Below are 23330 nucleotides of genomic sequence, written 5' to 3'. Positions count from 1 at the left end.
TTCCAAAACAGTACCTTCACCCCGTTTTCTCCTAATTTTGTACCAGCTTCCCTTTTTCCGATTTCCCTATCTGCATCCTTTATTCCTTTTCCTTTGCCTTGTTTGCTTCCATTTTTCCTCGTTTTCTTCCTTCTCTTTTGGCTCTTTACTAAAAATTTTCTGCCTTCTTAAGTCTGCCCTCTTTTTCATTCCATTCAAAATTTCTGCCGTCTTCAGTTAACTTTTTATATCCCATTCTAACCATTTTCCCTTTATTTCTCTCTTTTGTTGCCTCTTCTTTCTTGTTTTGAATGTTTCTTTCCGTTTTCGTCAGATTATCATTTACGTAAACTGACGACCCTTTTAAGTTCTTCTTGCTTTTCATTACATTTATTTTTTCTTCTCTGTTTTCGAATGCCAATACATAAAATTTTCTCTGCAATTTTGTACGCGCTTTTAACTTTACTCTCTACTTTGACTTTCTCTTCTAAAAATTTTGTCACTTTTCCAATTATCTGCTTCTGCTCTCCTGTTTCTATGTCCAATCCCATCATCACTACTTTATTTCTTCTCTTTTCTCTCTCCATTCGATCTTGTTCACTTTCTACTTCACCCACTCTTTCCCATTTCTTCATACTTATCTCTAATTTCTTGATTTTGCTCCTGTAGTTGATCTCTTGCTTGCTTTAATTCTTCTCTTTTTGTTTTAAGCTCCTCTTTAAGCTGTGTATTCCATTCGTTCAATAATTGTTTATTACTTTCTCTCATATCATCTCTGATTTGTGTCGCAAGTTCGCTGATCATTTTTTTGACGTCCTCCATCTCTATATCTCCTTGATTTTCCTTCTCTCTCGATTGCAGAGGTGATCTTACTGTTATTTTGCTTCTTTGGAAGACCTGCTCGTTCTCTTGCGGCGACTCTACTTCTCTATCCCTTTTCTTTCTTTCTGTCCCTTTACTACTCATTACCTCTTTGTCTTTGACTTCCTTCACGGCGGAAGGATATAACCCAGATCGTCTTTTCGGAGGTTATTCTCCTATCTAGTGACCATTAATAACCATATATTCTTAAATTAAAAATAAAATTATTCTAAGCACGCTTTTGGCATACATATCTATAAAATTTTGTGCCCTATTAGTGTCTTATAAATTAAAATTGTATACAAATTACGTGATACGTGAAATTTGTAGTTTTACAACCCTGTAGACCATACAGCTTCAATTAAAACATGAAGAGCTGTAAAATTCATAAGTAGGTAATTCCCGAAATTCATTTAATTTAGAGATAACATAATATTGTTAAATTATTTTTATTATTTCCGTACTTGACAGATACCTTATCTAAATCAATGCGAACCTAAAACAAATACTGCAGATTTTTACAAAAGGAACAAGTTTATTACGTAATAAGATACTCTAATTTTTTAACAAATTTACTTATACGAGGAAACCACGTTTTATATATAGCGCTGAAAAATGAACTGCTACTGGAAGATTAAAAACTGAAAAATTTAATGATAAAAAAAAAGAAATAAAAGTGATTGCGTTCGAATTCAACTCAAGGAAACACAAGCACTACTTAAGGTCAATCTGTAAACTTGACCTTCAAGCTTTTATGTAAAGATAACTTATACTTTTCGTTGCTGCTGACAGAGGGCGTAGATTTTTTAAGTTTCAGACTGTGGCGACTTCCCCTTATGCACAAATAACAGAAACATATACCAAATAATTTGGCGCCAAAATTCGATATAGGTTATGTGACTAAGGAAAACTTTTCCACAAATAACTTTTTTTAATATTATAGGTTTCATCCATCACCAGCTATAAGAACCTGTCACTTATCCACGTAGTTAAAATTCAGCACATTATTATCTAAAACATTGTTTCATTATCTGCGATACGATATGTATTTATAGATTAAACAAAAAATAATGAACTTATAAACATTTTGAAGAGCATTTTTAATAACATGCAGAAGGCTGCAGGCACAGAAAACAGTACTATAAAGAAATTTGCTGCAGTTTTGGGAATAGTAAGTAATCTTATAACTACATACTACATTCAATTTTAGTAATTTTTTATAGTTTCAGGGGGTATCATGGATGATCATATCCATACTCTGCATTGTTTTCTACATCAAAGAAGTGGAGAATATTTCAATACACACTTACATGGAAAAGGTCGTAGTGAACATCTACACATCTTTCTTGATAAGTAATATACTTAATTTACTTAAATTACTTAAGTAACACTTGTTTTAAAAGATGATGGGAAATACACCGATGGACAAATCATAAATGCTAGAATTTTTGCTGGTTTCATGTGGACATACTTATTTTTGGATCTCATATGGGTTTTGGTATCGTTTTATGGTAAGCTACCCAATCAAAATACACAGAATATCAATCAAAACTGTTAGTTTAGTTCTAGGCAAGAAACAAAAGAGAGAAAAACTTGCTCTACGTCTGTGGAGTCTAGCGACATCTGTGATCTGTCTTCTAGATCTAATTCTATCCATCTTGCTTGGTATTGACTACCAAAACTGTTTCAACGATGCCTCTAGAGTTGTATTTGCTGAATTAGCATCTGAACAAGTTTGTGCTAATATAATTCTTCCCGTTCTGATAATAGCGGCCAAAGGATTTACCTTGTGGATAGTAAACGTCATTTTTGCTTTTATTTTGTTCAGAATATCAACACAGCTCCCTGATAAACAACAAGATTCGGCATCGTAAGACTTAACATTAATGTTTTGAGTTAAAACAGCGTTCAAATTTTAGAAAAAAAATGCAGTCCCTTTTTATTCCATCGTCTCAGTTCTATAGTGAAGGAGAATATTCTTCAAGTCTTCAGATCCTACAAGCATACAACGAGTTTCCAGTCATACAAAGGCGAAGTCAGCTTGAAGAACCTTGTGTGCTGAGAAGTCCACTGAAGCTTTTCTAAAAGCTTGTATAAAACCTGTAATTTTCGAAAATACATAACTTTTTGATGGTTCAGTAGTTTATGGTTGTTTCCGACAATTAATACAACTGTTTATTAGATTGAAGGAAATTATCACATTAGTTTCTGTTCTATATTTTTGCCACTAGATGTCACCCACTCTGTGAATTTCTTGAAGACAAAAATAATTTTTCAACGACAATATGAGTGAACTATGATCACTATCAAAAAAATTACATACTAGAACTTCTTAATTTGATAAATACAAATTTTGTATTAAAAAAATTCGCCCACGATGTTTGTAAATGAACACCTTGTAATCGCATAATATCTTCGAAAACTTTGACCATGAATCTGATAAAAACATCTATTTAATTGAACAATATGACTCAAACAGTATCTACTTTCTAATTACTGTTTTCAAGGTACAGATTTGAGATAACGTTAAGATTTAACAGATTGTCGATAATTAATTTCTAATAAACAACAAAATAAGATCTTTTTAATCGGATCATCAGTGTTTAAATTGTTGGATAAAATTTAAGGACGCATTTTTTAAGAGGTACTTTTCTATGAACTCACGCATAGTAAAATTTACGCAGTTAATTTATCGAGCCACGTCATAGTTTAGATTAGAAAAAAATTACAACAACTAAAAATAGAAACAGAAATAATTATACTCATTTAAAATTTACTATACACATTTAAAATTTACTATACACAAGCTCCAATTTTGTAGCAATTTTCGTCAGATTTCTGTGAATTCGTCAAAAAATAACTGCGAACACTATCAATCGAAGCAAGGAATTTTAAGACAAAATTAGTACGACTAAATTACCAAAATATCAAACTGGGCACACAGTGTTAAACAGAATTGTGATCTTCATTTTTTTTCTTGGTACTCAATCAAAAAATTCGCAAAATTTTATCCTCAACATAATTTTACCAGTACGTCACCTACTTCTAGTTATCTCTACACATTTGTTGCTCATTACGCTTCTGATAGCATTCATTATATTATCAGTTCAAACATCATCTACAACAATTTACAACATTGCCTTAGTGAAATGGAGTTCCTGTCCACCACGCAAAGAAATTTCAAAACGTTTGCCGGAATTTTGGGATGTGTAAGTCATAATTTTGTGTTTAAACTCTCGACTAAAGTTTTCGTGTTTAAGCTCCAAGGTTTAACATGGGTAGTGTTGTCAATCATCTATCTAATTATTTACAACCAGGATAATTGGGACAGTATTGTCGACTATGTTTCTTACATGGGCGAGGTTCAGTACTTTTTATACATTTTTTATGTTAAAGGTACTTCTATTAGTGCTAGTTTATAGTCTGCAACATTTAAAAGTATTTTAATTAAAATTTCATTCTTCTATGTTTTGAATTAACTGCTATACACCAATTTTACAGATGTTGGCGTACAAAGAGGCGATCCAGTTTTGACCCCCGATGGTTTCATCGTAGTTGTGTGTATTTACCTTGTCTTGAATTTGGCCTGGATTTTAGCTTCACTTAACAGTAAGTTACGTTTTTGTTACGTTTTAATACGTTTTGATACGTTTTGTTATTTAAGAATGCATTCCATTTTTAAATTTTGTTTGCAATTTTGAGGTTAAGAACACATACCGAAATTATTAGTCATTTTAATATTTTCAAAATATTTGGCCCTCAATGCATACTTTTGGTTGCTGTTTATCTATTACAAAAAAATTCCTGATCGCAGTGATAATTTACTGATATAATTTTGAAACTTCTTACATTTTTTCTGTTATCTTTGTTTATAGTTAAATATATTATTATTGAACGAGCATGTAATTGGTACTCATGTTTCAAGGGTGCCAACACTACTACGTATGACACTTACGTGCTTCATACGTTTTGGTACACTACATTTCGACTGCTTTACATTTTTGGAAAAGATGTCTAAAAATGACCTCAAGTAAAAATTTGTTACACTAATTCGAAATTCTTATCAATTTTTGGGAGGGATTATTAGCTATTAAACTAGATGTTGATAAGTGAGAAGGTTTTACATTTTTATAAAAGATAACTGGGACACCCGAGAAGGTTTCACATTTTAGAAAAAAAATTTGGTGTTCCCGAGAAGGTTTTACATTAAAAAAAAAATAAAATGGGAGCCTCGAGAAGGTTTCACATTTAAAAAAAAATACATTTGAGGCCTCCGGGAAGGTTTTACATTTTTAAAAAAGACAGTTGGGACCCCCGAGAAGGTTTAATATTCTTAAAAAAAAAGACGCTTGGGTCCCCGAGAAGGTTTTACATTTAAAAAATAATAATTAGAAAAAACATTTGGTGCCCCCGAGAAGGTTTTACGTTTTAAAAAAATACAATTGGGAGCCCCGAGGTTTCATATTAAAAAAAAAAATACATTTGAGGCCCCCGAGAAGGTTTTACATTTTTAAAAAAGACAATTGAGGCCTCCGAGAAGGTCTCACATTATTTAGCGCCCCCGAGAAGGTTTTCCATTTTTAAAAAAGACAGCTGGGACCCCCGAGAAGGTTTCACATTAAAAAAAGACATTTAGAGCCCCCGAGAAGGTTTTACATTTTTAAAAAAGACAGTTGGGACTCCCGAGAAGGTTTCACATTAAAAAAAAGACATTTGGAGCCCCCGAGAAGGTTTTACATTTTTAAAAAAGACAGTTGGGAGCCCCGAGAAGATTTAATATTTTAAAAAAAGACGCTTGGGTCCCCGAGAAGGTTTCAGATTAAAAAAACCACATTTGGAGCCCCCGAGAAGGTTTCACATTCTTAAAAAATGCAATAGTCGCCTTCGAGAGGGTTTTACATTTTTAAAAAAGACAGTTGGGACCCCCGAGGAGGTTTTACTTTTTTATAAAAGATAATTAATTGGGACACCCGAGAAGGTTTCACATTTTAGAAAAAATATTTGGTGCCCCCGAAAGAGTTTTACATAAAAAAAGTACATAATAATATTAATAATAATAATAATAATAATAATAATAAATCTTTATTTGTGCTAATAAAAAATTTTACACGCGTCAGAAGAAGCTAGTAAATACATCGAACATAATTTTATAAAAATAAATAACAATTTTTAAAAGAAACAAATTAGAATTAACTCTATAAATATATATGATCTACTATATAATAAATTAAGCACCACTAGATAGTAACACCAGGTCATTAAAATTATTATTTAGGTATTCATCTAATGAATAAAATGCCTTTCGTATCAAATATTGTTTCACATTTTTTAGAAAATCATGACTGTTGTATCTACAATTGGGAGCCTCGAGAATATTTCACATTTAAAAAAAAATACATTTGAGCCCCCCGAGAAGGTTTTACATTTTTAAAAAATTGGTCTAAAGAGTTTAGACAGTACTTCCCTCGCTGTCGGAAACTTGACGACTGCATGCCTATTGTGTTTTTTTTTCTCATTACATTTTTGTAGTGGAAATTTAAAAAAAAAATGTGATGACGTCATCAACATTTTTGCAAGGACACGTATATCAGTTGGGATAGATGTAGTGTAATACTAAGAATAAAATTATTGTATTCCCAAATTTTCAGGAAAATGAATTGGGTCGTTTTGAATATTGATTTGTTATAATCAATAAAATAACGAAATAATTTACTCACGTATACGGCGCCGGTGTGTAATATCTAGGGAGCGGATTTCTGTCGGGCTAGGCAAGGCCAAACTCGGTACGGCTCGTACGGGATACGAATTCATTGCGGTTGCGGACTGCACTTCGTTTATTTGAGATTAGAATAACGCTGTTTCGTTGCACTCTGCTGTTAATTCCCGTTCTCATTTACTTAGCCGTTTAATTAATAAATCGTTAATTATATTTATGGAATTAGTACTGATTAAATTCAGTGATTATCTATCACCCGCTACTGAGTCCCGGCGATCCAGCGCGTCCCCACCTATAATCGTGACGTGGCCCGACAAAAATCCTCTGTCTAGTAATATGAAGGGCAACTGAAAATCGTTTATGTATAAACATTCTTAATTTAAGATGACAAGCGTAACAGCATACGTGAGAGTCAAACAGAGAAACTGTAAACAAAACGACCATCGGTTTTATTGCTTCGACTTCCGCTTATTATATAAAACATTGGGTTTTATTTTAATTCTTGACGGTGAAATTCACAATTGGTTGATTATAAACATATCTATTTCACATACGCGGAACCAAGTGAGCGCATAAAACAAATGCAGGTATGTAATGTTAAAGTCGATGTAAATAAGCGTGCTACCCTTATGTTTCAACCGAGTTTTTCCTTTAACAAATTTTGTGTCTACCAAATTGGGTTGGTTGGGGTGTAATACTAATAATAAGTGTTGCCTTTAATTTAATCAATAAAATAAATTGACTTCATTAATTTTTTTGAACCACCTCTTAAGAAAATCTAAAAAATATGAATGGAATGATAAATCACAAGTACAAACTCATCATATTTTTTGCATTTTAGATAGGATTTATTCAGCAAAATTTAAGGGTGACGTCATCAATTTTTTTAGGAGGGATGAACAAATACATTTTGAACAAAAGTTTACCATGCCTATAACTTTAAAATATTCCCAAGATTTCAAAGCATTCGGTTTTGTAATTCCTGATTAAATCGATAAAATAAATTCACGCCTTCATTAAATTTTTTGAGTCACCCTGCATATGCAAATCCAAAAAATATGAATGGAGTGATAAATTACAAGTACAGACTCATCATATTTTTACAGTTTGGATAGGATTTATTCGGCAAACTTTCGAGCTGACGTCATCAAGTTTTTGGAGGGGATAAGCAAATATATTTTGACTAAACATTTATTATGCTCTTTATGACCTTAAAACATCTGCAAGATTTCAGAGCATTCGGTTTTGTAGTTCCTGATTAAATCAATAAAATATATTTACGCATTCATTAATTTTTTTGAGTCACCTGTATATGCAAATCCAAAAAATATGAATGGAGTGATAAATTACAAGTACAGACTCATCATATTTTTACAGTTTGGATAGGATTTATTCGGCAAACTTTCGAGCTGACGTCATCAATTTTTTGGAGGGGATAAGCAAATATATTTTGACTAAACATTTATTATGCTCTTTATAACCTTAAAACATCTGCAAGATTTCAAAGCATTCGGTTTTGTAGTTTTTGAGTAAATCAGTAAAATAAATTTACGCATTCATTAATTTTTTTGAGTAACCCTGTATATGCAAATCCAAAAAATATGAATGGAGTGATAGATCACAAGTACAGACTCATCATATTTTGTACATTTTAGATATGATTTATTCCACAAACTTTTGAGCTGACGTCATCAAGTTTTTGGAGGGGATAAGCAAATATTTTTTGACTAAAGATTTATGATGCTCTTTATAGCCTTAAAACATCTGCAACATTTCAAAGCATTCTGGTTAGCAGATTAAAAATTAAATTTCAAAATGTTGTTTTATAATTTTGATTTTTTTTCCAAAAATCTGGACGTTTCGGGTGAAAAGTCGATTCAGAGTTGTAAACTACATGTGTAGGACTATGTTATTTTATACAATTGAAAACCCATTTACTATGTACAATTTTGAAGTGACGTCATCGCATTAGTGGTGGGGATGATTAGACAAATTTTGGTTAGCGTTTTACCATCTACATGATATTCTTAATATAAGTACAAAATTTCACAACAATCGGTCGAGTACTTTCGGAGATTATCTGTCTAATAAAAATCCGGGACGGCAGACGGACGGACAGACGGACGGACAGACGGACAGACGGACAGACGGACAGACGGACAGACGGACAGACGGACAGACGGACAGACAGACGGAAATGGGAGACCTATTTCTTCGTCTTCTAGGGGTCATGAAAGATCGAGAAAACGTAAAAGTAGAGAGTCGGCCGACGGACTCGATTACAATACTTCCTTTGCTTACGCTCGGGAAGTAAAAAGACAGTTGGGAGCCCCGAGAAGATTTAATATTCTTAAAAAAAGACGTTTGGGTCCCGAGAAGGTTTTGCCTTCTTTAAAAAAGGACAGTTGGGACCCCCGAGATGGTTTCAGATTAAAAAGACATTTGGAGCTCCCGAGAAGGTTTTACATTAAAAAAAATACAATTGGGAACCTCGAGAAGGTTTCACATTAAAAAAAAAAAAAATTGAGGCCTCCGAGAAGGTTTTGCATTTTTAAAAAAGACAGGTGGGACCCCCGAGAAGGTTTCACATTCTAAAAAGACTTTTGGCGACCTCGAAATGGTTTTACTTTTTAAAAAAAGGCAATTGAAACCCCCGAGAAGGTTTGACATAATTTGGCGCCCCCGAAAAGTTTTTACATTTTTAAAAAAGACAGGTGGGACCCCCGAGAAGGTTTCAGATTCTAAAAAAAAATACATTTGGGGCCCCCGAGAAGGTTTCACATTATTTGGCGCCCCAGAGAAGGCTTTACATTTTTAAAAGGGACAGTTGGGACACCTGATAAGGTTTTACATTTTTAACTAAAGAGGGGCATATTCTCACCTTTTCGAGAAAGTGGGGTAATTTCATCAATAAAAAATTTGTTATGACGTCATAGACACAGATAGTACACAATGGGAGAGAAAAAGAGAAAAAAAAAGAAAAAAAAACGAAAGGACAATTTTGGAATCGAACGTGTGACGTCTGGCCCGAGTTCCTGACTCGTAACCACTAAACCACCACCGAAATGCCTTACGCTAATGGTAAACAGTTATTATACCATGAATGACTTTTTACTGCCCGAGCGTAAGCAAAGGAAGTATTGTAATCGAGTCCGTCGGCCGACTCTCTACTTTTACGTTTTCTCGATCTTTCATGACCCCTAGAAGACGAAGAAAACGTAAAAGTAGAGAGTCGGCCGACGGACTCGATTACAATACTTCTTTTGCTTACGCTCGGGAAGTAAAAAGTCATTCATGGTATAATTTTCGTCTGTCTGTCTGTCTGTCCGTCTGTCTGCCGTCCCGGATTTTTATTAGACAGATAATCTCCGAAAGTACTGGACCGATTATTGTGAAATTTTGTACTTATATTAGGAAAATCAAGTAGATGGTAAAAGGCTAACCAAAATTTGTCTAATCATCCCCACCACTAATGCGATGACGTCACTTCAAAATTGTACATAGTAAATGGGTTTTAAATTGTATAAAATAACATAGTCCTACACATGTAGTTTACGACTCCGAATTTACCCGAAACGTTCAGATTTTTGGAAAAAAAATCAAAATTATAAAACATTTTGCAATTTAATTTTGAATCTACTAACTCGAGTGTTTTGAAATGTTGCAGATGTTTTAAGACTATAAAGAGCATCATAAATGTTTACTCAAAATATATTTGGTTATCCCCTCCAAAAACTTGATGACGTCACCTCAAAAGTTTGCCGAATAAATCTTATCTAAAATGTACAATATATGATGAGTCTGTACTTGTGATATATCACTCCATTCATATTTTTTGGATTTGCATATACAGGGTGACTCAAAAAATTAATGAATGCGTAAATTTATTTTATTGATTTACTCAGGAACTACAAACCAAATATTCGGTTATCTTCTCCAAAAAACTGATGACGTCAGCTCAAAAGTTTGCCAAATAAATCCTATCTAGAATGTACAAAATATGAAGAGTCTGTACTTGTAATTTATTATTCCATTAATATTTTTTGAATTTGCATATACCGGGTGACCCAAAAAAATAACGAATGCGTAAATTTATTTTATTGATTTACTCAGGAACTACAAAACCGAATGCTTTGAAATCTACTGCGAAAAAAAACATACTAGGCATGCAGTCGTCACGTTTCCGACAGCGAGGGAAGTACTGTCTAAACTCTTTAGACCAATTTTTTTAATCCACGTGAATGACCTTTTTTTTCTCAAAATTATTCTGTAATTTGATATGCAGATGATACCACTATTGGTAAAAGTGTATCAGCCACTGAATTAGTGACAACTTCTCTTCTTAATATACATTCCCATGGAGAACCCTGGTTTTTAGCTAATAAACTTTGCCTCAACAAAAAAAATCTGTCAATACGGTTTTTTCTCTGAAGAGAAGTAACTTATTTTTAAATACTGAAAATGTTACAAAGTTCCTCGGTATTATTAGATACAAAATTACTATGGCATGAACACATAAACTACTACTACCACAAGAAATCTATCCAGTGTTGTTGGTCGTGATGTATTAAATGTATCTTGTACACAATGTATTTCATTTTATTTGGAGCTTTTTGGTGTTTTCACGAGTGTGAGATTTTTTTTTTGGAACTTACATTATGTTTTTGCAAAAATTTGGACAGTTAAGGAAAAACTGAAAACGGATTCGTATACCACACTTATAGGATCATATTGTTGTATAACAATTTAATCAAATAAAAATAGAATTCTTTGAAATAACGTCAAATTGTGGGTGGGGATGATTAGCAACATTTTGGTTAGCATCTACATAATATTTCTAATATACATTCAAAATTTGACAATAATTGTTGAAGCAGTTTCGGAGATTACGTGTCTAATAAAAATGAACACAGACACCAGACAGACAGACAGACAGATAGACAGACGGAAACGGGAGACTACATTTTTCGTACTCTAGGGGTCATGAAACGTCGAGAAAATATAAAAGTGGCCATTCGTCGGATATATATATATATATAGGGATAATCCAAAATAAATTAGGAAACTCGTATACTACAAAATTCAGTTTTCCAGAAAGTTAGCTGCATTCTTCCTAGACATAAATAAATGGGGCTAGATATACAGAGTGAGCCAATAAGCGTGCACCCCGTCATATCTCTTTAATTATTATTAGACATGGGAAAAAACAATGACCATTCCTGTATAGCATTTTGCACTACACCCCTTATCTTTTTTTTTCAAAGATAGATTGTTCTATTTTAACACCAAAATTCATGAGAAAGAAAATAAATAACATAGTCAATGCGATAAAATATACAGGGAGCTTTATGATATTATTTTGAATCTCTTGCAATATTAAAGAATTTAAAGAATTCCACGGGTCACCTCGTTCCCCACAGTGCATATCACACCCTGTTTTCCTTCTATATGACCCGTTAGACAATGACATATGGGATAATTTACTTGTCCCCATTTTCTCTATCCAGGGTTACTGCTAATTAGTCGTCTTAACCATAAATCTTTCCCAGTCTTGTCCCACTCTTCTTGCCATTTTAAGATGGTTCCTTGTCTGAGTTCTTTTCAATCTGAGTTTTTTTTTCGCCAAGGTTTCCATAGATTTGCCCTCTTTTTCCACCTCGTCATCCTTGGAATTTATGAAAATATACACACATAGATATTTTTTTATCTTTACTGTTTATCTGTTTGCCTTGAAAAGTCAATTCCAGAGCTTTTAATTTTCCCCAGGACAAAATCTCCATCTCCGTTTTGTCTAATTCTAATTCTAAGTTTTTCTTCCTTATTTCTTCATATATTTCACATAGTGACCGTTCTACCTTTCTTCTAAGATCCTCGGGTTTCTTGGCCAACACTATCATGGCCATATCTTTTCAAAGTACCAGCATTGTCCACATGTTTTCTCCGTCTACTGGCCTTGGTCATCGACCAGTTTATCCAACAGAATCGTTTCCGTCTTTTCAGGGCAATTTTCAACTCCTTCTTCTCCAAAAATGTTATCACCTTCCTGGCCGCTATCTCAGCTGTCTCCTCCAACTTCTCTCGTTCTTCCAATTATTACTGACGCCAGGTCATCTACATATCCGATTACATCCGTTTCGTCACTATAAATACCCCATCGTATCGTATAATTCAAAGAATTGGTACCAACACGGATTCCTGTGGGACTCCACAGCTTACCTAGAGGTTATTTTGCTCTACCCATAAACTTCTACTACTCAATTAACTTTTTATCATATGTGCTAATTTTACACTTTTCTTCCAATTCTTTTATTATTGCCTCCCATCCTGCCGTATTAAGTGCGTTTGTCACATGTAAACATATTTTACGGTATCTATAGCAGATTTTATTTATCTTATTTATCTTCTCTTTAACCTTCATTGTAGCGTCTATCGTTGACCTTCCTTTGTGAAATCTAAATTGGTTCTCCAATAGATTTCCTTTTGTCGACATTTCCTTTCTTATCCATCATCATGATTTCTAACAGTTTAGCTGACGTGTATTAATCTTGCTTCCTTGAACTCCTTTAGAATTATGATTTTTATATCTCAACGCTTTCTTTTTTCTTTGCACCTAGTAGACTCTTCTATTTCTTCTACATATAATTGTTGCCGTCTTAATCTGATACTTCTTCTTTCTCTATTGCATTACTTCCTTACTTCTCCACCAGTACATAGAATGTTTCCCCAAGTTCTTTGTCTCTTTCTTCCTCAAAGCTTGACCTGACCTGACCTGACCTTTCCTGATCTGTCTTGACCTGTCAAGAAAATAGTATTATGAAGACTAATATTACATTTTTGCTTTCAGTTCTCTTCAGGCAAAATAATAAAGTAATCATTTCTCTAAAACTATGGAGCCTTATCACGTGGTTGAATTGCCTGTATGACTTTATTGTAACTGTTATACTTGGAACAGATCACCAGAAATGTTTAGACATAGCCAGCGATCTCGAAAGGGCCAACAAAATAGCTATAGAAACTGGCTGTACCAATGGAATCATACCAGTCTTGATGATAGCAGCAAAAGGATTTGTTTTATGGCTGGTTAATTTTGCTTTTCTTATTGTCCTTCTGTCAATAGCCAACAAACTGAAACAGGAACAGGTCAGTTTAATACCACGTATTATTATTTCCTCACCATGAAGTACTTTGTTTTTAGAACGCAAACGTTTTCTCCAATTTCGATAACTCTAAGCCATATTTCCCCGAAACTGGACATCCACAAACACCTTACCCCCAAATTAATTCTCCTCATCCTCACCGCCACTCTGTACCAGCCAACCCATATCATCGACAGAACTCCCAGCTTCAAGGCTCTCCCATTTACACCAGTCCTGTCGCCCAAAAACAAAAGTTCGCTCCCAGCCCACCTCCAAAACCTACCAGATCATGGAATGTTCACACAGGCTCACCCCGAAATTCACCAGCGTCTTCGTACAGAACCGACATGAATAATAGCAACAGATCGTCGCCGACTGTGTCAAGAGTACCATCCCGGCAACAAATTCTGTCAAACCAGACCCAACGACCTTTTGTGCTTCACTCTCCTCCTAGACGACACTGACTGAGTATTATTTGTAAATAGTGATAGAGTTAAGTTGTATAGAGGTCGTTTTTAATAAATGCAATTGAAGAAATACAGTGTTTTATTATGTACAAATGCCAAATCAAGATTCGTCATAATCTCGATTTTTAAATCACAACTGAGAACGAAAATTGTATATTTTTACAAATCTGTCATCCCTAAAAATACATTGTTTGATAACATCTGATTTCTAAAATCTCTACATGCGTCCATAATATATGACCACCAAGGAGCATTTTCACAATGTTATCGTTATCATTAAAACATCAGATAAATCAACCTCACAATTAATATCTTTCTACTTATTGTTATAAAAATATCGAGTTACATCTTAATACAAATATCTTATCTTAAGTGTCTATTTATATAAAAAAGTATATACATAAAGACGAATACTGAGATAAATAATAATCAATCACTTAAATAAATAAGAGAATACGTAACCGCTCTTGAATTAGTATCGACTAGAGAAGTGGTTTCGTCCATTGGGTGATCTAGGGCTGGGAGTCCTACTGACACCAAAGAAGTCTTGGTTCCTTTCATAAGGAGTCCTAGGACTCAAGGGTCTGTTATTGCCAAAAAATTCTTGATTCCTTTCATAAGGAGTCTTAGGACTTCTGGATCTGTTGTTATCAAAGAACCCTTGAGTATTCCTAGGGCTAACAGGAGGTGTTCTAGCATCCATAGCAGTCCGTAAATTCACGTTCCACAAATTCTTTTCAGTGTTGATATTTACAGCCTGCTGACTGTACAAACTGGGTGCAGACGAAACATTTGCTCGTGGGATGTGTCCAGTGATTCTGTAAATTCTAAAAACAAAAGAAACGTCAGAAGATACCTAAGCTGTCAATCAATCAATCTGGCGCCAGATTATCACTTGCAGTTTTTGTCATATTTTAAGTATTGATATCAATATTGATGATTATGGTACTTACGGGAAAATGCCTCCAAACGTGCCTTCATAAGAGCCGCCCTAAAAAACACACTTTTTTCGAAAAAACGTCAAAATAAAATCAAATGACTTACCCGTCTCAGTAAATCAGCATTCACCAACATTCTCCAAGCAATGATAACATTGACGAACCACAAAATGAAGCCTCTAGCAGCTATGACTAGAATTGGAATCACAGTATTTGTGCAGTGCTCTTCACCATAAGCGTCTTTGCAATAACGTCCATAATCAAAACCTAACATTATTACTAGAATAAGGTCAACCAAAGAAATAATCCAAGTGATTAGCGCCCAGTCTTTAAACACTATAGGGACGTTTAAACTTAGTTTTCTAAGAACTAAAAATGATTCGTCGTTAATATATAAATAATTGTGATTTCAAAAACCTACCGTTAAGTTGGACAACGGATGTGACGACCCAAGCAGTGTTAAGAACGATGTAAATGCACATAAACACCGTGAAAGCCAAAGGCGTCACGGAAGTTCCTGGTGGAAACTTAGCGTCCTCTAAAAATTCAAAAATTTTTTTAAAATGACTATTAATTGTGTTGGAATTTTACTGTATAGATAAAAATAATACACTCTGCTGTTAAAAGTGTCCATATAACTTGTCGCATTTTGTGGGGGGGTTTTTATATTATATTCAATTATACAAGCTAATGACAGCGCAAACCACGCTATCCCCTGAATCTGCAAACAAAAAATATTTTTTTTATGTAGTTGTATATAATATTTTTATTACTTACTATTCCTAAGAGGGAAGCAGCTTTTCCTAAAGTTATTTGGCCTGAGGTAACGTGCGCCATACTTGACGGTTTTAAGAGCAAGATAATACAAAACTAAGTTTTCACTAGCTTTTCTTCTTATAGACAAGTGTTCTCTGTACCGTATCTGATAAAGAAGTTAGGAGCTCAGATTTTGTTTTAAGCGATGATATGATTGATTGGGTAGATTACATCACCATTAGCGACATTTCAAAAATTCCACTTATTTGGGTGCTAAAGGTGTATGTGTAATAATGCAGGCTAAAAATTTACCAAACAACGTAAACCATCCGAAAAATCGGTGAGTAGAGTTAGAATTTATAAAATTAAATTAGTTGTGTAGGTGTATATATTTATGGCAACTTTTCTACAACTACGTATTTGATTCTAATGATTTTTATAAGTAGCTTACAAAATGGAAAATTTTTCGGTTTGTCTAAAAGTTTTATTGACGGGTTCAAACAATTACAATTAGTTACACCAAAAACAAGATCAGTGCTGAGAAACAAATTTACTCACTTGGAACACCACGAGAGAGATAATAGCTGGATAACAATCGATGGGAAATAATAACCGTGTATAGCAAGAAAATGGAGGAAACCAAGATAAACATAGAAAAGGAAACAAAAGGAAAAGGAGATGAAAAAATACTTATAGGAGGGGATTTTAACGCAAGATTGGGCGATAAGGAGACAAGAATAATAGATAAAGAAAAGGGAGAGAAAAGAGGATCAAAAGATAAAGCAAATAACAAAGAAGGGAAAATATTGCGGCAGATAATAGAAGAAATGGGATGGGAAATTTTGAATGGAAACAAAGAAGGGGATGAAGAAGGAGAATGGACGTACGTAGGGACTAGGGGAGAATCAATTATAGACTATGGGATTGTCAACGAAGAGGCGTGGGAAGAAATAGAGAGTTTCAAAGTGGGGGAAAGGGTAGAATCAGACCACTTGCCTCTAGAAATAAAAATCAAAGGAAAAGAGCAAGAGTACGAAAAACAAGAGAGAAAAAACGAAAGAAAAGAAATGGAAATAACAATATGGGATGAAGAGGGAATTCAAAGATACAGAAGTAGACTAAAAAAAAAGAAATTCGAAATAAAAGAAGATATAGAAGCTATGATAGCGAAACTGAGCAACCTAATTGTAGAAGCTACGAAAAAAATTAAGTTATACATATGGAAAAGAGGAATAATGGATGGAACGGAGAATGTAGTGAGTTGAAGAGAAAAACAAGGGAAAAATTAAAAAAATGGGAGAATAACAAGGGATGGAAAGAAGAGTACCTAAAAGCAAGAGACAATTATAGGAGAAAATGGGAAGAAAGAAAAAGAGAAAAACGAGAAGAAGAAGAGAAGACAATAAAGTCCCTGAAAACAGACAATAATTTACTAAAATACTGGCAAGTACAATTACGAGTAGAAGTGCAAAAAGTGCGGAGCCGTTTTTAAGTGAAACGATAACAGCGAGGCGATAGGGGAGTAAAAAGCGAGGGATCAACACAGATATCGGATAAACGTAAACACGGATAGGAGAATAACCTCCGAAGAGACAATCTGGGTTATATCCTTCCGCCGTAAAGGAAGTCAAAGACAAAGAGGTAATGAGTAGTAAAGGGACAGAAAGAAAGAAAAGGGATAGAGAAGCAGAGTCGCCGAAAGAGAACGAGCAGGTTTTCCAAAGAAGCAAAATAACAGTAAGATCACCTCTGCAATCGAGAGAGAAGGAAAATGAAGAAGATATAGAGATGGAGGAGGTCAAGAAGATGATCAGCGAACTTGCGACACAAATCAGAGATGATATGAGAGAAAGTAATAAACAATTAATGAACGAATGGAATACACAGCTTAAAGAGGAGCTTAAAACAATAAGAGAAGAATTAAAGCAAGCAAGAGATCAACCAGAGGAGCAAAATCAAGAAATTAGAGATAAGTATGAAGAATGGAAGAGAGCTAAGGAAGAAATGGGAAAGAGAGTGGGTGAAGTAGAAAGTCAACTAGATTGAATGGAGAGAGAAAAGAGAAGAAATAAAGTAGTGATGATGGGATTGGACATAGAAACAGGAGAGCAGAAGCAGATAATTGGAAAAGTGATAAAATTTTTAGAAGAGAAAGTCAAAGTAGAGAGTAAAGTTAAAAGCGCGTACAAAATTGCAGAGAAAGTTTATGTAGTGGAATTCGAAAACAGAGAAGAAAAAATAAATGTAATGAAAAGCAAGAAGAACTTAAAAAGGTCGTCAATTTACATAAATGATGATCTGACGAAAACGGAAAGAAAAATTCAAAACAAGATAAAAGAAGAGGCAACAAAAGAGAGAAATAAAGGAAAAATGGTTAGAATGGGATATAAAAAGTTAACTGTAGACGACAGAAATTTTAAATGGAATGAAGAAGAGGGCAGACTTAAGAAGGCAGAAAATTTTTAGTAAAGAGCCAAAAGAGAAGGAAGAAAACGAGGAAAAAGGGAAGCAAACAAGGCAAAGGAAAAGGAAAGGGAATAAAGGATGTAGATAGGGAAATCGGAAAAAGGGAAGCTGGTACAAAATTAGAAGAAAAAGGGGTGAAGGTACTGTTTTGGAATGCCCAAGGGTTGCGAAAAAAGGAAAAGGAGTTCTGGGACTACGTGGGAAAATTTGATGTTGTGGGGCTAGTAGAGACTTGGGTGCAAAGAGAAAACTGGGAGAAATTGGAAGAGACACTACCACAAGAATATGTGTGGGAGTGTCAAGGGGCGACAAAGGAAAAGAAAAAGGGGAGAGCAAGCGGGGGAATAGTAATGGGAATTCGAAAAGAAATACAAGAATTGGAAAAGGGAAGTAATAACAAAAACGGACTAATGAAGAAAGTAATACAGCTGAATAACAATCGATGGGAAATAATAACCGTTTATAGCAAGAAAATGGAGGAAACCAAGATAGAACATAGAAATGGAAACAAAAGAAAAGGTAGATGAAAAAATACTTATAGGAGGAGATTTTAAAGCAAGATTGGGCGATAAGGGGACAAGAATAATAGATAAAGAAAAGGGAGAGAAAAGAGGATCAAAAGATAAAGCAAATAACAAAGAAGGGAAAATATTGCGGCAGATAATAGAAGAAATGGGATGGGAAATTTTGAATGGAAACAAAGAAGGGGATGAAGAAGGAGAATGGACATACGTAGGGGCTAGGGGAGAATCAATTATAGACTATGGGATTGTCAACGAAGAGGCGAGGGAAGAAATAGAGAGTTTCAAAATGGGGGAAAGGGTAGAATCAGACCACATGCCTCTAGAAATAAAAATCAAAGGAAAAGAGCAAGAGTACGAAAAACAAGAGAAAAGACACGAAAGAAAAGAATTAGAAAAAAGAATATGGGATGAAGAGGGAATTCAAAGATACAGAAGTAGACTAGAAAAAAAGAAATTCGAAGTAAAAGAAGATATAGAAGCTATGATGGTGGAACTGAGCAACCTAATTGTAGAAGCTACGGAAAAAAGATATACATATGGCAAGGGAGGGATAATGGATGGAACGGAGAATGTAGTGAGTTGAAGAGAAAAACAAGAGAAAAATAAAGAAAATGGAAGAATAACAAGGGAAGGAAAGAAGAGTACCTAAAAGCAAGAGAGACTTATAGGAGAAAATGGGAAGAAAGAAAAAGAGAAAAACGAGAAGAAGAAGAGAAGACAATAAAGTCCCTGAAAACAGAAGAGCAAGTATGGAGATATATAAACAAGAAACGGAGAAGGAAGACTGAAATCAGCGGGAAAATCAAAATACATGAATGGAAAACACACTTTGTGGAATTATTGGGAATTTGTGAGGAAAAATGCTGCAAAATAAATAAAGGAATCACAACGACGGAAGAAATGTGGAGAGGTTCGGAAATAACAAAAGATGAAATAGAAAGACAGACTGGAAGACTGAAAAGAGGAAAGGCACCAGGAGGGGATGGAATCCAGAACGAAGCGTGGATGTTCGGGACAGAAGAAGTGAAAGAAAAGATATGGGAAGTGGTAAATGGAGTTTGGAAGGGAAAAGGGTTTCCTCGGCAGTGGAGAGAAGGTATAATAATCCCATTATTTAAAAAGGGGCAAAAAAGTGATCTGAAGAACTACCGAGGGATTACCTTGCTCAATACGGCGTACAAGATATATGCAATGATACTCGATGAGAGGTTACGAAAGGAAATGGAAGCAAGGGGTATGTTACCAGACGGCCAGGCAGAGTTTAGGAAAGGAAGAGGTACTATGGACAATGTGTACATCCTGCGGCATTTAGTGGGAAGAGAAATAAGGAAAGAGGGTGTACGAATGTACGCATTGTTCACAGATTTCAAAGCAGCGTTTGATAGCGTGAATAGAGAGAAAATGTGGGAGTATTTGAGGAGAAAGGGAGTAGATGCATACTTGGTAACGAAAATGGAAGAAATATATGAAGAAACAGTAAATACGGTGAGAGTGAATGGAATAGAGAGTGAGAGTTTTTATACAAATAGAGGAGTGAGACAAGGATGTCCACTCAGCCCCGCATTGTTTGCAGCTTATCTAGGAGATAATATAGATGAAATGTTGAGAAAAGCACAGACAGGAGTGGTGGTAGTCGGCAAAGAGAAAGTGTGGTCGTTGGCGTACGCAGATGATTTGGTGATTGCAAGAATGTTGGAAAGAAATAAAAAAGGAAGGGGGAAAAATATTTGGAACGAAAGGGACAAGTATTATGAAGGAAAGGGATATGCATGTGAAGAAATAGAGAGAATGAGAGAAATGGGAAGGAGTATGAAAGAGGAACTGAGTGTAAGAGATAAGGATATAGTTAACCAAGAACGCAGATCGAGAACATCGGAGTCTAAATATAATGGAGAGTATAGAAAAACAGTAAAGGCTGAAGTACCAAAGCACAGACAGAGTATAAAAAAGAAAAGAATGATGGCGAGATTTAGCGTCATTTCAAAGAATTCTATTTTAAGATTGTTTAAATGTCATGCAATAATGTACTCCTATACTTGTGGTGTATGAATCCGCTTTGAGTTTTTTCCTTAAACGCCTAAATGTTTGCAACAAAATTAGCACAGCATAATTACATTTTACCGCTAACTCAATTATTTCTTTAAGTAGAACAAGAAAGTGGTCAAATAAGACTTTAATTAGAAAACATGTTTCTTAAACATAACTCACTATCCTACAACATTTTCGTTTAAATTATTTCTTCAACGGCATAGAAATTATAAAACAACGCGTTGAGACGATACAGTTTTAAATTATTTAACACACGTCACACAATATAGCCATTTAAAATTTCTTATCTAAATCCTCAATAAAAGTTCATCAGTGACAAGTATGTCGGTACTTTCTAATACTTGGCAAAAGACTGCTGCCGCTGCACTGGATAATACGTAGGACCTGTTGGTGGGCTCATTCCATCGTAGGAAACAGGTCTTGGATTATTATTCAAAAAATTATCATTATTATTATAGGGTGCAGACTGATTCGACCAGTTATTCTGATTTGACTCGTTGCTCTGATTTGGCCAGTTATTTGTAGACGGTTGAAGAGTCGTCCGAGGAATTTGTGGATCTGCGCTACTACAATCCAAAGACATTAAAATACACCCACATGAACAACAAATCACTCACGGCAAACTTCTGCTCAAATTTTTTCCCTGAAACGTACACAAAGACAAGTTAGGTTAATTAAATTTTTAAAAATAGTAGTTACTTACAGATTGGATGGTTCTGATGATCCTGTAGAAAACATAAACGAAAATAACATTCACAATCCATAGGATAAAACCTTTCGCAGCTACAACAAGTACGGGAATGAATACAGGAGTGCAAATGCGTTCTCCTGAATCCGGTATACAATTTACATTATAATCAACTCCAACCAGCACTACTAATATGAAATCAATGAATGCAATTAAAAATGCTATTACTGCCCAGCACTTGAATACGTTAAGACAGTTACTGTGGGTTTTATTTATTGCTAAAAAAAAAGTGGGTCCAACGACAAACACTCCAAATTTTTCTGTACTTACCGCATAACTGCCAAATAGAAACGACTACCCAAATGAAGTCAGTAATCAAATATATACACAAAAATACCACCAAACCGCGTGGAACAATAATATAGTCAGACTCCAACTTTCCTGCAAAATAAGATAAAACAGTAACTAAAATATGCACTGAGAAAACAATAACAACCATCCAGAAAGGGGCTCCCTAAAATTATTGGAATAAACATCCCAGACAAAAGAATCCAAACTGTCCCCTCAAGCTACAAAATTTATGTATGAATTAAATTAAAAAAATTATAATAATAAAACACTTACTATTCCCAAGACAGAGGCAATGGTTGCCAGTCTGTATTGAGGTTTTGTTAGCTTCGTCATTTTCACTCAATTTTGTTGTGACAAATAGCATTTATTGACTTATTCTGTAATCTCCCTTCGTAATAACCATTGCCATTATCGATAAAGATAAGCTTAAAAATTATTTAGCGGTTGAGCAATTTCTAAATACCAAGGCGGAGCTTATTAAGGAAATACTATTTTTCTGTGTTGTAAGAATGTGTATTGCTAGAATGGTGAAAAACACAGTGTACCAAAAGAAGAGACATGTTTTAAGTTAATTTAGTACAAAATATTTAGATTCGTATTTTATTTTATTTCTGGAAATTATAAGTTCTCAAAAAGCCCTAATAATAATATTTCAAACTAGACTGCAGTATTTGTTTTTATTTTTGATACACGTTGTATGACAAAAATACAGTAAGATGCTAAATTATGGACATCTTAGACCTCGTAGAAGAGCTTAATTTGACACAATAATTTTTCATAAAATAATGTACTTCTGATTTTTTTTATATTGCGATAAAATAATTTACACAGAACTTACTTAATCCCCGAAGCAGAACAAGACCACACGTCACTAAATTGATATTAGGAGTGAATATAATAAAATTTTACAGAGCAACTGTGCTTCCAAAATTATTATCGTCAAAAATCAGATTTGTTATGTTTATTATGTCTAAATAACAAAAAAAGAAGATATTACTGAAGTTATTTCACGCTGCTTATCAACGAAAATGGAACATATTAATTTTGCTAGTATACAGGGTGAGTCACTAAGCGCGCGCCCTCCTCGATATCTCAATAAATATTAGTGTTTTATTTTTAAGGCGTAACACACAATTTAGTTCTTTCAAATATCATACCCTATAGACTTTGATATATTCAGTTTAACCTGCTCTGAGACTCTATAAACATAGCTTATTGTCGAAATCCATTGCGACCTTGCTCAATTAATTTGATTTTCTTGAAATTTTTTAGCAACAAAAAATTCGGAATGAGCTTACTTTTAAAATATGGGTCACAATATTTTGTGAAAGTTAAATAAATATACGCATTTTATTTAGGTGGAATGAAATTGGAGTTTTAATATACAGTGTGTTTATAA

General features: G+C 34.3%; 4 protein-coding genes across 5 annotated transcripts; 2 read left to right on the top strand and 2 right to left on the bottom strand.

Annotated features, from left to right (window-relative positions):
* Positions 1 to 1890: 1890 nt before the first annotated feature.
* On the top strand, positions 1891 to 2978 carry LOC135128338 (uncharacterized). Of its 2 annotated transcripts, none has more exons than XM_064055247.1 (5): positions 1891 to 2011; positions 2064 to 2193; positions 2244 to 2351; positions 2404 to 2710; positions 2760 to 2978. In XM_064055247.1, exons 1-5 carry the CDS (start codon positions 1949 to 1951, stop codon positions 2923 to 2925), a joined length of 774 nt encoding a protein of 257 aa, XP_063911317.1. In that variant the 5' UTR covers positions 1891 to 1948; the 3' UTR covers positions 2926 to 2978. The 2 variants fall into 2 exon arrangements, with proteins under 2 accessions (XP_063911317.1, XP_063911318.1); XM_064055248.1 differs by having other exon boundaries at positions 2051 to 2193.
* A 962-nt stretch (positions 2979 to 3940) lies between these two features.
* LOC135128336 (uncharacterized) lies at positions 3941 to 14229 on the top strand. Its single transcript, XM_064055245.1, has 5 exons — positions 3941 to 4049; positions 4101 to 4236; positions 4342 to 4449; positions 13401 to 13696; positions 13752 to 14229. The coding sequence occupies exons 1-5, from the start codon at positions 3990 to 3992 to the stop codon at positions 14154 to 14156; spliced, it is 1005 nt and encodes a 334-aa protein (XP_063911315.1). The 5' UTR covers positions 3941 to 3989; the 3' UTR covers positions 14157 to 14229.
* Positions 14230 to 14448: 219 nt separating this feature from the next.
* LOC135128337 (uncharacterized) lies at positions 14449 to 16021 on the bottom strand. Its single transcript, XM_064055246.1, has 6 exons — positions 15875 to 16021; positions 15689 to 15818; positions 15519 to 15635; positions 15204 to 15466; positions 15113 to 15150; positions 14449 to 14986 (listed from the first exon to the last, which is right to left on the bottom strand). Exons 1-6 carry the CDS (start codon positions 15932 to 15934, stop codon positions 14632 to 14634), a joined length of 963 nt encoding a protein of 320 aa, XP_063911316.1. The 5' UTR covers positions 15935 to 16021; the 3' UTR covers positions 14449 to 14631.
* A 4980-nt stretch (positions 16022 to 21001) lies between these two features.
* LOC135128335 (uncharacterized) lies at positions 21002 to 22314 on the bottom strand. Its single transcript, XM_064055244.1, has 6 exons — positions 22205 to 22314; positions 22077 to 22149; positions 21911 to 22021; positions 21596 to 21858; positions 21510 to 21535; positions 21002 to 21458 (listed from the first exon to the last, which is right to left on the bottom strand). The coding sequence occupies exons 1-6, from the start codon at positions 22262 to 22264 to the stop codon at positions 21227 to 21229; spliced, it is 765 nt and encodes a 254-aa protein (XP_063911314.1). The 5' UTR covers positions 22265 to 22314; the 3' UTR covers positions 21002 to 21226.
* Between the last annotated feature and the right edge of the window lie 1016 nt (positions 22315 to 23330).

This window comes from Zophobas morio, unplaced genomic scaffold, assembly GCF_036711695.1.
Source record: "Zophobas morio isolate AGI-343-1 ecotype UQ-CSIRO unplaced genomic scaffold, CSIRO_AGI_Zmor_V1 ptg000012l, whole genome shotgun sequence".
NCBI classification, from domain to species: Eukaryota; Metazoa; Arthropoda; class Insecta; order Coleoptera; family Tenebrionidae; genus Zophobas; species Zophobas morio.
The sequence above is the reverse complement of the archived record's forward strand: the minus strand, read 5'-3'. Positions and strand labels throughout refer to the sequence as shown.